We start from the raw sequence: 12,281 nt of genomic DNA on the forward strand, positions 1-12,281 counted from the left end.
CTGTCAGATTGTGCCGCCTCACAGCCCACAGGAAATACAGGCAAAAACACAAGATTATGACAAACATCTAATTGAATGGAGTGAAGGAAACGGCATAGATATGATAAAAAAGGTTCCTTCATTCACACTGAACACAGGCGAGATGGATGATCTCTGTTTCGAAACGAAAATTAGTCCACAGCCCACACTGAATAGACTATGTTACTCACTACCATTAAAAGGCAGTGTCCAGACTTCCATCTCTGCAGTAATTGGGAGGAAATCAAGAAAAGTATAAACAAATAAACACCACAACGAAGTGAAAATAGATACATGGGTCACAACAACCTCAGACCAGTCAACCGAGAACCTGCCCTGAGAGCTGGCTGCCGCGGATATGGTTTCCCTACGCGCTCATAGCAGAACAACCCAACAAGGCAAGTCTTACACCCGAAAGTCTCTCACCCATAAAGCTTCCCATCAGCCCCTCACTGCTCCTAAACCACGAGGTCCTTCTCATCGCACACCTGCCAGATCAATGATAAGAGAACATAAGGCAGGCTGGAGCAATGAGGAGGATAAATTCAGCTCCGGTCTGCACGATGCAGTCCCGAAGATAACGCTGGAGGACAGACACTATACAGCTTATAATCAAGCCCGCGCCTACACCTTAGGAGTGTGCATATGAAACAGAAGCCATCTAGTGTAGAAACACGCAAGTACCCCGGTGTTTGAAACACAGGAAATGTACAGTGATAACTCGCATGGTTACAGAAGGGAAAGAAATAAGTATGCTAGTTAGAGAAATAAAACATGGTGTTATAATTGTGGCGAATTCAATCATGTTCAAAGAAATTGTAGATTTGACCACTAACTCTTATGTGACAACTATCAACGTTTAGGTCATAAGAGCCGCTTATGTCAACAGTATAGGGCATAGGATGATGGCAAAGAAGCATCTGCCGTTGTTGAAATAAAAGTTAAAAAAGGATTCGCTGACTGTTGAACACATTAATACACAATCACTGTTATCGAGTTTGGACGATGTAAAGTTAATGATAATAGATAGAAATATCGATGTTTTATGTATAAGTGAAACATGGCTTCAAGCAAACACTCCAGATGGTTATGTAGAAATTCCTAATTATAAGATTTTTAGATGTGACAATGGTCGAGGAGGCGGGATATGCACATATGTCCATAGTACCCTCAATCTCTCTGTCATTAATCTAAATGTGCCAAGACCGACAGGCGTGGAGGATGTATGGGTAAAGATACAGTGCAGGAAGTTGCCGGCCATCATCATTGGTTGTGTATATCGACACCCTAAGGCTTTAGCCACATCATTTAACCACATCCAAGATGTTTTTAGGATGGTATGTCTGCGTGACAAAAGTATCTTTATCCTAGGTGATTTTAATGATGACGGATAATAAAATCAGTAAGATAATAAAGAACAAGTTGACACAAATGATAGATAGACCCACAAGAACAACCTCAACATCAGCTACTTTACTAGATCTCATAATAACTACTAACCCTGATGCCATTCTATCACAAGACGTTGTTCCTCAGGTCATTGCTGACCACGACCTAGTATCTGTTGTTTTAAATATAAGAAAAACCTAGAAAACTCCCCATGGTAAAAACTTTTCGTAATTTGAGGAACTATGATAAAAAACACTTTCTGCTCGTTCTTCCTCAACAATGTTCATTTTATGAATAATATATTTCTAACTGACGATGTGAACAAACAAGTATGCATGTTTAATGACGTTTTTATTAACTGTCTTGACATGTGTGCCCCTCTTGTAACTAGAGCAGTGAAAAGAAAACCTACACCATTGATAAATGACGATATCCGTGAGGCAATGGAGGACCGTAATATGTTACAAAGAGAGCTTAAAATCGACGCAAGTAATTCACAGTTACGGGAACGTTACAAAACTGCCAAGATACATCTAAAAAAAAAAGAATTAACAAAGCTAGGGCGGATCATTACCATGACCTTCTCGAAGGCAGTAAAGGGAACACTTCGGCCACATGGAACGTCATTAATGAAATTATCCCTTGTCAGAAAAATAAACACAATGCCTATAATTTTGATAATCTAAGTGATAAGGCCGAAGAGTCCAATAATTTATTTTCTAGTGCTAGAGAATCCACTTTTAAACGCTCACAGAAAGAATTAACTAATTGCGGTAAATCTGTCGTCCAACTCCCTCAGTCTAATATCAATATAGTCTCTGCTTTTAGGCCTGAACCCGTAGATACTAACACCGCTATATTAACAGTTAAAGATCTTAATGCAACCAGTCTGTCAGCTCTGATGGCATAGAGTTACGGTTTCTTCGCGAAGCGCTCTTGTGTCATAGTTCCATTCCTCACGTGTATCGTCAACACACCCGTGGTGATGGGAGTATTCCTTGAGACCTGGAAGCACGCACTGGTTGTCCCTATATACAAAAATGGTGATTCTGACAGTGTGAATAATTATAGACCCGTATGTATACTCCCAAACATGTCTAAAGTACTGGAAAAAATTGTTACTAAACAGCTGTCATCTTACTTAGAATCCAACAATGTCTAAGAGTCAGCATGGCTTTCGATCCAAATTATCTACGGAGACGGCCCTTATTACCGTCACAGATAAATTATATAAAAAAATATAGACAACAAGAAAGTATCCTTGTTAATTTTGAGTGACCTCTCAAAAGCATTTAATACACTCATAATAAAATCCTTCAAAATAAATGTTATTTATTAAATAATGATTGTTTTTTGGCTCGCTAATTATTTGAATAATAGAAGTATGCCAGTTGGTCTTGAAAACAACATATCTAAAAAGAATATTATTCAGCAGGTGTCTACTGCCTCCTCCAAGGAGGAGGCAGTAGACACCTGCTGAAACGATAATTACTCCCAGTGAGGTCTAAAGCACTGTTCAGGGGGTGCTGTGAACTTATCATTAAACCCAGCTGTGACCTCACTGAACGTTTCCCTTTGTGTCTCACAACACAAGGGGGTAGTCACAGCCTGCCCTCTAAAGACAACTCTCTTCCTCCACACAAAACTACAAGCACCTAATACCACACACACCCTTCACTCAAAAATTTTAAAATCATGGCGACTCCTACACCAGCCTCGGAGTCCCCATCTGGGGAGGGGACCATAAATGTCCCCAGGTCGGACTGCCTTTCCGTCGACGACCCTAAGTGTCTTGACACCCCCCTCAACTTTTTCTTCATTAACTTCTGCAACATTCGCGGTCTAAGATCTAATTTTCAATCTGTAGAACACCACCTCTCCTCTTCTAAACCTCATCTTCTTTTCCTCACTGAAACTCAGATGTCTGAGGCAACTGATAGTAGCCCCTTTTCTGTTCCCTCCTACTTTCTCTATCCTCATTTTTGATCCAAAGCTGGATGCTGCGTTTATGTGCGCAATGACTTAACCTGCTCTCGTGCCCACGCTCTTGAATCTTCCGAGTTTTCCGCCATCTGGCTACGACTACAGAGTCATTCTCATACTAAATTTATCTGTGCTGTATACCTCTCTCCTAACTCCTCTGACTATAAGAAATTCTTTGACTACTTAACTTCCAAAGTGGAGCACATTCTGACCCTCTTCCCTTTTGCAGAGATCTCCATTCTTGGAGACTTCAATGTTCACCACCAGCTTTGGCTTTCCTCTCCCTTCACTGACCATCCTGGTGAACTAGCCTACAACTTTGCTATCCTCCATGACCTAGAGCAATTGGTGCAACACCCTACTCGTATTCCTGACCGTCTTGGAGATACGCCCAATATTCTTGACCTTTTCCTGATCTCTAATCCTTCTGCTTATGCTGTCACCCTTTCTTCTCCGTTGGGCTCCTCCGATAACAATTTCATATCTTTATCTTGTCCTATCACTCCAATCCCTCCTCAGGATCCCCATAAGCGAAGGTGCCTCTGGCGTTTTGCCTCTGCTAGTTGGGGGGAGCTGAGGAGGTATTTTGCTGATTTTCCTTGGAATGACTACTGCTTCCGTGTCAGAGACCCGTCTTTGTGTGCTGAGCGCATAACAGAGGTGATAGTGTCTGGCATGGAGGCGTACATTCCTCACTCTTTTTCTCGTCCTAAACCTTCTAAACCTTGGTTTAACACAGCATGTTCTCGTGCTATACATGATAGAGAGGTGGCCCACAAAAGGCACTTAAGCCTTCCATCACCAGAATCTCATGCACTTTATATTTCTGCCCGGAACCATGCCAAGTCTGTTCTCCAACTAGCCAAACACTCCTTCATTAACAGAAAATGTCAAAACCTTTCAAGATCTAACTCCCCTCGTGATTTCTGGCATCTAGCCAAAAATATCTCCAATAACTTTGCTTCTTCTTCTTTCCCTCCTCTACTTCAACCAGATGGCACCACTGCTATCACATCTATTTCTAAAGCTGAACTCTTTGCTCAAACCTTTGCTAAAAACTCTACCTTGGACGATTCTGGGCTTGTTCCTCCCTCTCCTCCCCCCTCTGACTACTTCATGCCACGTATTAAAATTCTTCGTAATGATGTTTTCCATGCCCTCCCTGGCCTAAACCCTCGGAAGGCTTATGGACCTGATGGGGTACCTCCTATTGTTCTCCGAAACTGTGCCTCCGTGCTTGCACCTTGCCTAGTCAAACTCTTTCAGCTCTGTCTGTCAACATCTACCTTTCCTTCTTGCTGGAAGTCTGCCTACATTCAACCTGTTCCTAAAAAGGGTGACCGCTCTAATCCCTCAAACTACCGTCCTATTGCTTTAATTTCCTGCTTATCTAAAGTTTTTGAATCTATCCTCAACAGGAAGATTCTTAAACATCTATCACTTCACAACCTTCTATCTGATCGCCAGTATGGGTTCCGTCAAGGCCGCTCTACTGGTGATCTTCTGGCTTTCCTTACTGAGTCTTGGTCATCCTCTTTTAGAGACTTTGGTGAAACTTTTGCTGTTGCCTTGGACATATCAAAAGCCTTTGATAGAGTCTGGCACAAAGCTTTGATTTCCAAACTACCCTCCTACGGTTTCTATCCTTCTCTCTGTAACTTCATCTCAAGTTTCCTTTCTGACCGTTCTATTGCTGCTGTGGTAGACGGTCACCGTTCTTCTCCTAAATCTATTAACAGTGGTGTTCCTCAGGGTTCTGTCCTGTCACCCACTCTCTTCTTATTATTCATTAATGATCTTCTAAACCAAACTTCTTGTCCTATCCACTCTTATGCTGATGATACCACCCTGCACTTTTCCATGTCTTTTCATAGACGTCCAACCCTTCAGGAGGTAAACATATCACGCAGGGAAGCCACAGAACGCTTGACTTCTGATCTTTCTAAAATCTTTAAAAATTTCTGATTGGGGCAGAGCAAACTTGGTATTGTTCAATGCCTCAAAAACTCAATTCCTCCTTCTATCAACTCGACACAAACTTCCAGACAACTATCCCCTCTTCTTCAATGACCCTCAACTGTCCCCCTCTTCTACACTGAACATCCTCGGTCTGTCCTTTACTTATAATCTGAACTGGAAATTTCACATCTCATCTCTAGCTAAAACAGCTTCTATGAAGTTAGGTGTTCTGAGACGTCTCCGCCAGTTTTTCTCACCCCCCCCAGCTGCTAACTCTGTACAAGGGCCTTATCCGTCCATGTATGGAGTATGCTTCACATGTATGGGGTGGTTCCACTCATACTGCTCTTCTAGACAGGGTGGAATCAAAAGCTTTTCGTCTCATCAACTCCTCTCCTCTAACTGACTGTCTTCAGCCTCTCTCTCACCGCCGCAATGTTGCATATCTAGCTGTCTTTTACCGCTATTTTCATGCCAACTGCTCTTCTGATCTTGCTAACTGCATGCCTCCCCTCCTTCCGCAGCCTCGCTGCACAAGACTTTCTTCCTTCTCTCATCCCTATTCTGTCCACCCCTCTAATGCAAGAGTTAACCAGTATTCTCAATCATTCATCCCTTTCTCTGGTAAACTCTGGAACTCCCTGCCTGCTTCTGTATTTCCACCTTCCTATGACTTGAATTCCTTCAAGAGGGAGGTTTCAAGACACTTATCCACCAATTTTTGACCACTGCTTTGACCCTTTTATGGGACTGGCATTTCAGTGGGCATTTTTTTTTTATTAGATTTTTGTTGCCCTTGGCCAGTATCCTTCCTACATAAAAAAAAAAAAAAAAAAATGGGGTCTCACAAGGCTCGATCATTGGTCCAGTTTTATTTGACATCCATTTAAATGATTTACATGCACATGTTGACTGTTTCCTGGTACAATGTGCTCATGATATGCAGTTTTTATATTCGGGAAATATAGAAGAACTTAATCAGATAATTAAAGACACTGAGGACACTCATGTTAAATGTCGATATTATTTTTTAAAGAATGGTCTGATGTTCAACTCCTCTAAAACTCAATGCATTTTTATAGGAAATCGTCAGCTGCTGTCTAACATTCCACCTAACACAACGATAAATTTTAATGGTAACACCATGTACCCAAGTAAACATGTTAAAAACTCAGGAGTCTACATTGACCGTTTGATACTTTTTGATATCCACATTAATGAGCTAAATAAAAAAGCTATGGGTATTTTAATATATATTAATAGAATAGGTGACACCTTAGATAAACAAACCAGAGACATTATTGTACAGAGACTCGTTTTAAGCTTAATCGAATATTGTATTAGGATATGGGAGACTACAAATGATACGGTAATATCTAGTATGCAGAAATTGCTAAATTTTACAGCAAGGGTAGCAGTGGGAGGAGTAAAGAAATCTTACCATATATCACCATCTTTCAAAGAACTGAAATAGCTAAGATTAAAGGAGAAACATGTATTTGACGTAGGTGTAACTATTTTTTAAAGTCTTACAAATATTTTATCCATATTGTTCTTTATCATTAAGCAGCAGACAAGCTGCCACCCGCAGCATCACCAGACAAAGGCACAGCTTTTATGTGCCGCGTACTAACACACACTGTGAAGACAGGCGAAACTGATGTACTGTGGAGTCAAGTTGTCGAACGCTCTCTAGCTCTCCCTCACACACGTGCCCTCCTTAACACTTTTTAAGCTTGATTTAAGGAATTTCTTCTAACAGAAAATGTTTAAGTTAGACTTAGGGTTTCACTGACTATTATGATTCATGTATCTATTGTAATTACTAGTTATCTATTGTAATTTGAGTAATAACCACTTTGGTGGATAATAAAAATCTCTCTCTCTCTCTCTCTCTCTCTCTCTCTCTCTCTCTCTCTCTCTCTCTCTCTCTCTCTCTCTGATGGATATTATGATGAGACAAACACGTTATATAAGCTGCTGAGTTCCCCACTTTACACATATAAGAATTACTGCATCCAGAGATTTGGAGGCAGAATGTGTAAATAAGGCATTAAATAAAGCTAACTGTGGAATGTAATTGTAGCTCATGACATTGAAATCCATTTTAATTTGTGTTTTGGCAAATGTGTGTTTGTGTGTGTGTGTGTGTGTGTGTGTGTGTGTGTGTGTGTGTGTGTGTGTGTGTGTGTGTGTGTGTGTGTGTGTGTGTGTGTGTCCAAGTAACTGGAATTTAACTTATCTTTTCTGCGTTCAGCTTAATAACCTCACCCAGACACCCCATAGTCCCTTACTGAGAAATAGCACAATTTAGCAAATTCTTTAGAACTCATCCCAACTTAATTAACCAAGTTATCTCACAGCTACTTGCAGGAAGTTAGTGGAATTTAATAAAGCTAATTGCATTCAGGCTAACTTAACCATCCCCACCACTGCTTGCAGGGGTAAGCATAATTTTTCAAATAATTTTGCACTAAGTAGAAACTAGTATGTCATCCAATTAGCTTGACAGAGCTACATCTCTCTTCCTTGGGCTTGGCCAAGCTGCCCCTATCATCGTTGCGTTGGCATCCCCGGGGCGGGTTCGTGTCAGAACTCGCCTCATGTACATAATTAAACTCATAAAGTATGTCAATACTCCGGTTCTTTTTTTTTCTATGGAAAAGTGATATATAGATTAACATTAAATACTTTAGGAATTGTTTTGACATTCAAGTGCAAAAATATAATGGCTAGGTTCTTTCTTAAAAGCGCTAAACATGGCACGTATAGCAAGTTTAAATTTTACTTTTACTCTTAGCTAAAGTGACTTAAGAAAACTTTTATAGTTTCTTGTATACACTTTTAGCATTTAGTGCCCTTACACACGAGGACACTAGTGTCCGCCACCGGTGTCGGACACTAGTTGCCTCCCATATTATCAAATGGAGCCTTTCACACGAGGCAACAGCTGTGTCCCAAGCAGACAACTTTCGGGCAACAGATATTTCGGTGCGTCGCTCCCGCAACACGTGGCGGACACTGACGGTTGCCGCCACTCACTGGAAAGCATTGTTTTAAATGGAAGCTTTCACACGTAGCCACCAGTATCCGCCACCGCTGCCCACTGGCCAGCTTCTCATGCTCAGTTTGACACCCACCATCATCCCATGATGGAAGGAGACGGCCTATCAAGGACAATTTCGAAGATGGTGGAGGAGAAGCTGAACACGGAGGACCTCATTTGTGAAATAGAAAAACTACCAGCACTATGGGACCCATCTTGTGAGGGATATGCAAATAAGATAGAAAAGCAGAACTGCTGGAATGCAATAATGGTGATACTCATTCCTGATTTTGAAGAGAAACCCCTCTCAGAAAAGAAAGAAATACGTAAGTCCTTTATGTTTATTTTTATTTTCTGTTTCATTACATGTTCACAAGGTAAGTAAAGAATCTACTGTGCTTACGTATACAAGTTTATTCATTATTACACACAAAACTTACCCCATTCCTGTCACCAACCACACAGACACCACCACACCATGTCATCACCTACTCACACCATGTCACCACCACCTACACACACCACCACACCATGTCACCACCACCTACCCACACCACCACACCATGTCACCACCACCTACCCACACCTTGTCACCACCACCCACTCACACCACCACACCACGTTATCACCCACACCTTGTCACCACCATTCACCCACGTCACCATACCATGTCATCAGCCACACCTTGTCACCACCACCCACCCACACCACCACACCATGTCACCACCCACACCATTGTCTAGATACGTTGTAACTGCCATGGAAGTGCACCTTAGTCACTGACAAAGTAGTCCGCAAATTTGTCTCTCAAATGGCTGGCAAGTCTTGAAGTTGGCCCTGCAGCAGGTTCCATATCAAAGAGCCCTTCCACGGTTAAAGTATCCTCAATTCGAACGCCATCTCTGTCTCTTACAAAATTATGCAAAACACAACACGCCTTGATGATGTCCTCTGCCAGTGATAGGCTTACATTGAGTGGTCGATGGAAGATGCGCCATTTGTTTGCAAGGATTCCAAATGAGCATTCAATGAGTCTGCGGGCTCGTGAAAGTCTGTAATTGAAGATGCGTTTCTTTTGACTCAAAAATTTACCAGCATATGGGCGCACAATGTGTTGGGATAGTCCAAAAGCTTCGTCAGCCACAAATACAAAAGGCATGGGTGTTCCAAAGCCTGAGTACGATTCTTGTGGAGCAGGAACATTCAGGGTTTGATTTTCAAGTTTCCTGAAAAATTTACTCTCCTTGAACACAGTTGAGTCAGAAGACTTCCCATATGCACCTACATCAATAAATATGAATTTGTGTGATGCATCGCATACAGCAAGAAGCAAAATCGAAAAGTAGTTCTTGTAATTATAATACAAAGAACCACTATTCTCTGGTTTGATTACCCTGATGTGTTTCCCATCTAAGGCACCAAGACAATGAGGGAAATCAGTCTTTTGGTAAAACTGAGCTGCAATTTCCAACCAAAGTCTTTCTGTCACATCAGGAAAACAAACTGTCTTCACTCTTTCCCAAATAGCCTTGCAGACTTCCCGGATGATTTTCGCGATGGTAGATACGCCTAGTCTGTACTGGTATTGGAGATCAGTTATGGTGTCACCGGTGGCCAGATACCTGTAGCAAAAAGTAGGTATAGGTTAATTGTGACTGCAGCACACACACACACACACACACACACACACACACATACTGACGTTGTACAGTTTGCAAATCGTATTTCTGATGTTTATGATTTCTCTTTGTCAGTGGTTGTTGTTCAGAAGAAGTGGAAGGGAATCCGATCCTGCTATGCCAGAGAGCTGTTGAAGAAGAAGCAAGAAAAGAGTGGATCAGGTGCCTGTGGACGGAAGCAATATGTCCACTTTGAAGCCCTGCGTTTTCTTGAAACTGTCTCCAAACACACTGCAAGCAGTATGGATGAAGAGACTTATCAGGATAATGAACATGAAGACTCCCAAGAACTAGGTCAGGAAATGCAAACTTGGGAGACTGAGAAACGTCCTGGAAAACGTTCTCATAACCAGTCTCGGAAAACAAAAAGTACTGATGATGAACTCATTGAACTCCTCAAGAAAAAAGCATTGCGTGAGAATCAACAGGCAACAAATGAAAACGACGAGGATAGGATGTTCTTACTATCCTTAGTAACAGAACTGCACAAGGTACCTGCAGACAGAAAATTGAAGCTAAAGCAGGATATTATTGCTACCATTTACCAGGCTCAACAGGTGTACCAACAATGGCCACAGCACTTTCAGCATCAGGCACCTCCCATCTACCAGCCTCCACAGCCATCACCAGTTTTCCACTATGCCCAGCAACCAGCAGTTCATGGGGGTTATCATAATTCTCTGAATAAGATTCCTCAATGCAGCAACACTAATCTACAAACAACTCCTATGTCTACACCAGCACCATCACCAGCCATGTCTGACATCAGCAACCATATGAATGAAAATTAGTTATTTCTTGCATAGTAAGCACCTCATTGTTTGTACTAAATAGAACTGTACTTGTAAGGAAATAAATATTAATAATAGATCAATTTTTTTTTTTGTCTTATTAATAGATCTAGTATTTCTTTTTTTCATGTATGTCCTCGCAAAAAGTACCAGCAACTAGTTATATAAGGCTTACCTCAAAGTTACATCAAGCTTCTCGTCTGGTGCAATGCATTCTCTCATGTTTGTGGTAGTTCCTGTGATGTCTCTCCTCACGTAGCTGAGAAGTTCTTCAAATGACGGCCTGCTCATAAGAAAATAGTTGAAAAACTTCTTTTCATCAGCACACAAATCATTGAAAAGTGTATGATGCGCTCCTGTGTTCATTCTTGATGACAATATGGGATGTACATGCACCTTCCTCTCTACAGAGCGCCTCTTCGATTTCTTTTTGGCCAGCAAAGCAACAAGTAGAAGCTCTTCGTTTCCCGCCATTCTTCCGACTGAGGTGTGTGAGTGGCTCACTAGTTGCCAGGCGGTGTCTTGAGCAAAGACACTAGTGTCCGACACCGGTGGCGTACACTAGTGTCCTCGTGTGTAAGAGCACTAACTTTTAGATGGGAATAAAACTGAGTCCTTTTTTTTTTTTTTATGTATATGGGCACTGTGCTGAGATGAAACATCTCACGGCACTCCTGCACACCCTCTTCGGTCCCCTAGCCTCGGCCATGCGCAAGCTGGCTGGCAGAAGGCGGCGCTGGCGAGGTGGGTCTATGGCTTGTATTCTGAAATGGTTTGCTCTCTCTCTCTCTCTCTCTCTCTCTCTCTCTCTCTCTCTCTCTCTCTCTCTCTCTCTCTCTCTCTCTCTCTCTCTCTCTCTCTCTCTCTCTCTCCCTCACCACGAGTGCTTTCTAAGGCCACACATTTGTTTAGTCGGGTTCTCAAGAGTGTTTTACCTAACGATCTTGTTGCGTCCCTAATCTCTAAAACTGGCTTTTGTTGGTTCAAGTGATCATATTTAAGTTTGTATACATTTTACTTAATTTGTATTATTTACATTATTTACAGTCAAACGATCATATACGATTTCCGACAACAACGAAAAATTACGAAAATTGTTTAATACCTCTTTAAATAGATTCCTTTAAATATCTCGAATACTTCACAATGCAATTTCGATTAAAAGCACCTCACACATTTAATACTCAATGATAAATCACATCCTACACACACCTCGCAACTAGTATTTAATGAGGAAACACATCCTACACCTACCTAATCCCTCTCTTTTGAAATATAACATCAACACGTCTGGGTCTATATTTACTGGTACTGTGATAGGAGGCTTGCCCATCTTGACCCTCTCTGGTCTGACAGCTCTTTCTAGCTTGTCTTTCTGTCTGCTTCTGTCTATTCTCGTCTCCTACACCTCATAAC

At 41.6% G+C, this 12,281-nt stretch overlaps 1 protein-coding gene across 1 annotated transcript; it reads right to left on the minus strand.

Annotated features, from left to right (window-relative positions):
- Positions 1 to 8,896: 8,896 nt before the first annotated feature.
- Positions 8,897 to 11,701, minus strand: LOC135096931 (uncharacterized). The gene is made up of 3 exons (XM_063998706.1): positions 11,041 to 11,701; positions 10,613 to 10,711; positions 8,897 to 10,017 (listed from the first exon to the last, which is right to left on the minus strand). Exons 1-3 carry the CDS (start codon positions 11,337 to 11,339, stop codon positions 9,168 to 9,170), a joined length of 1,248 nt encoding a protein of 415 aa, XP_063854776.1. The 5' UTR covers positions 11,340 to 11,701; the 3' UTR covers positions 8,897 to 9,167.
- Positions 11,702 to 12,281: the final 580 nt, after the last annotated feature.

The sequence above is a fragment of the Scylla paramamosain genome, unplaced genomic scaffold (genome assembly GCF_035594125.1).
Source record: "Scylla paramamosain isolate STU-SP2022 unplaced genomic scaffold, ASM3559412v1 Contig9, whole genome shotgun sequence".
Taxonomy (NCBI): domain Eukaryota; kingdom Metazoa; phylum Arthropoda; class Malacostraca; order Decapoda; family Portunidae; genus Scylla; species Scylla paramamosain.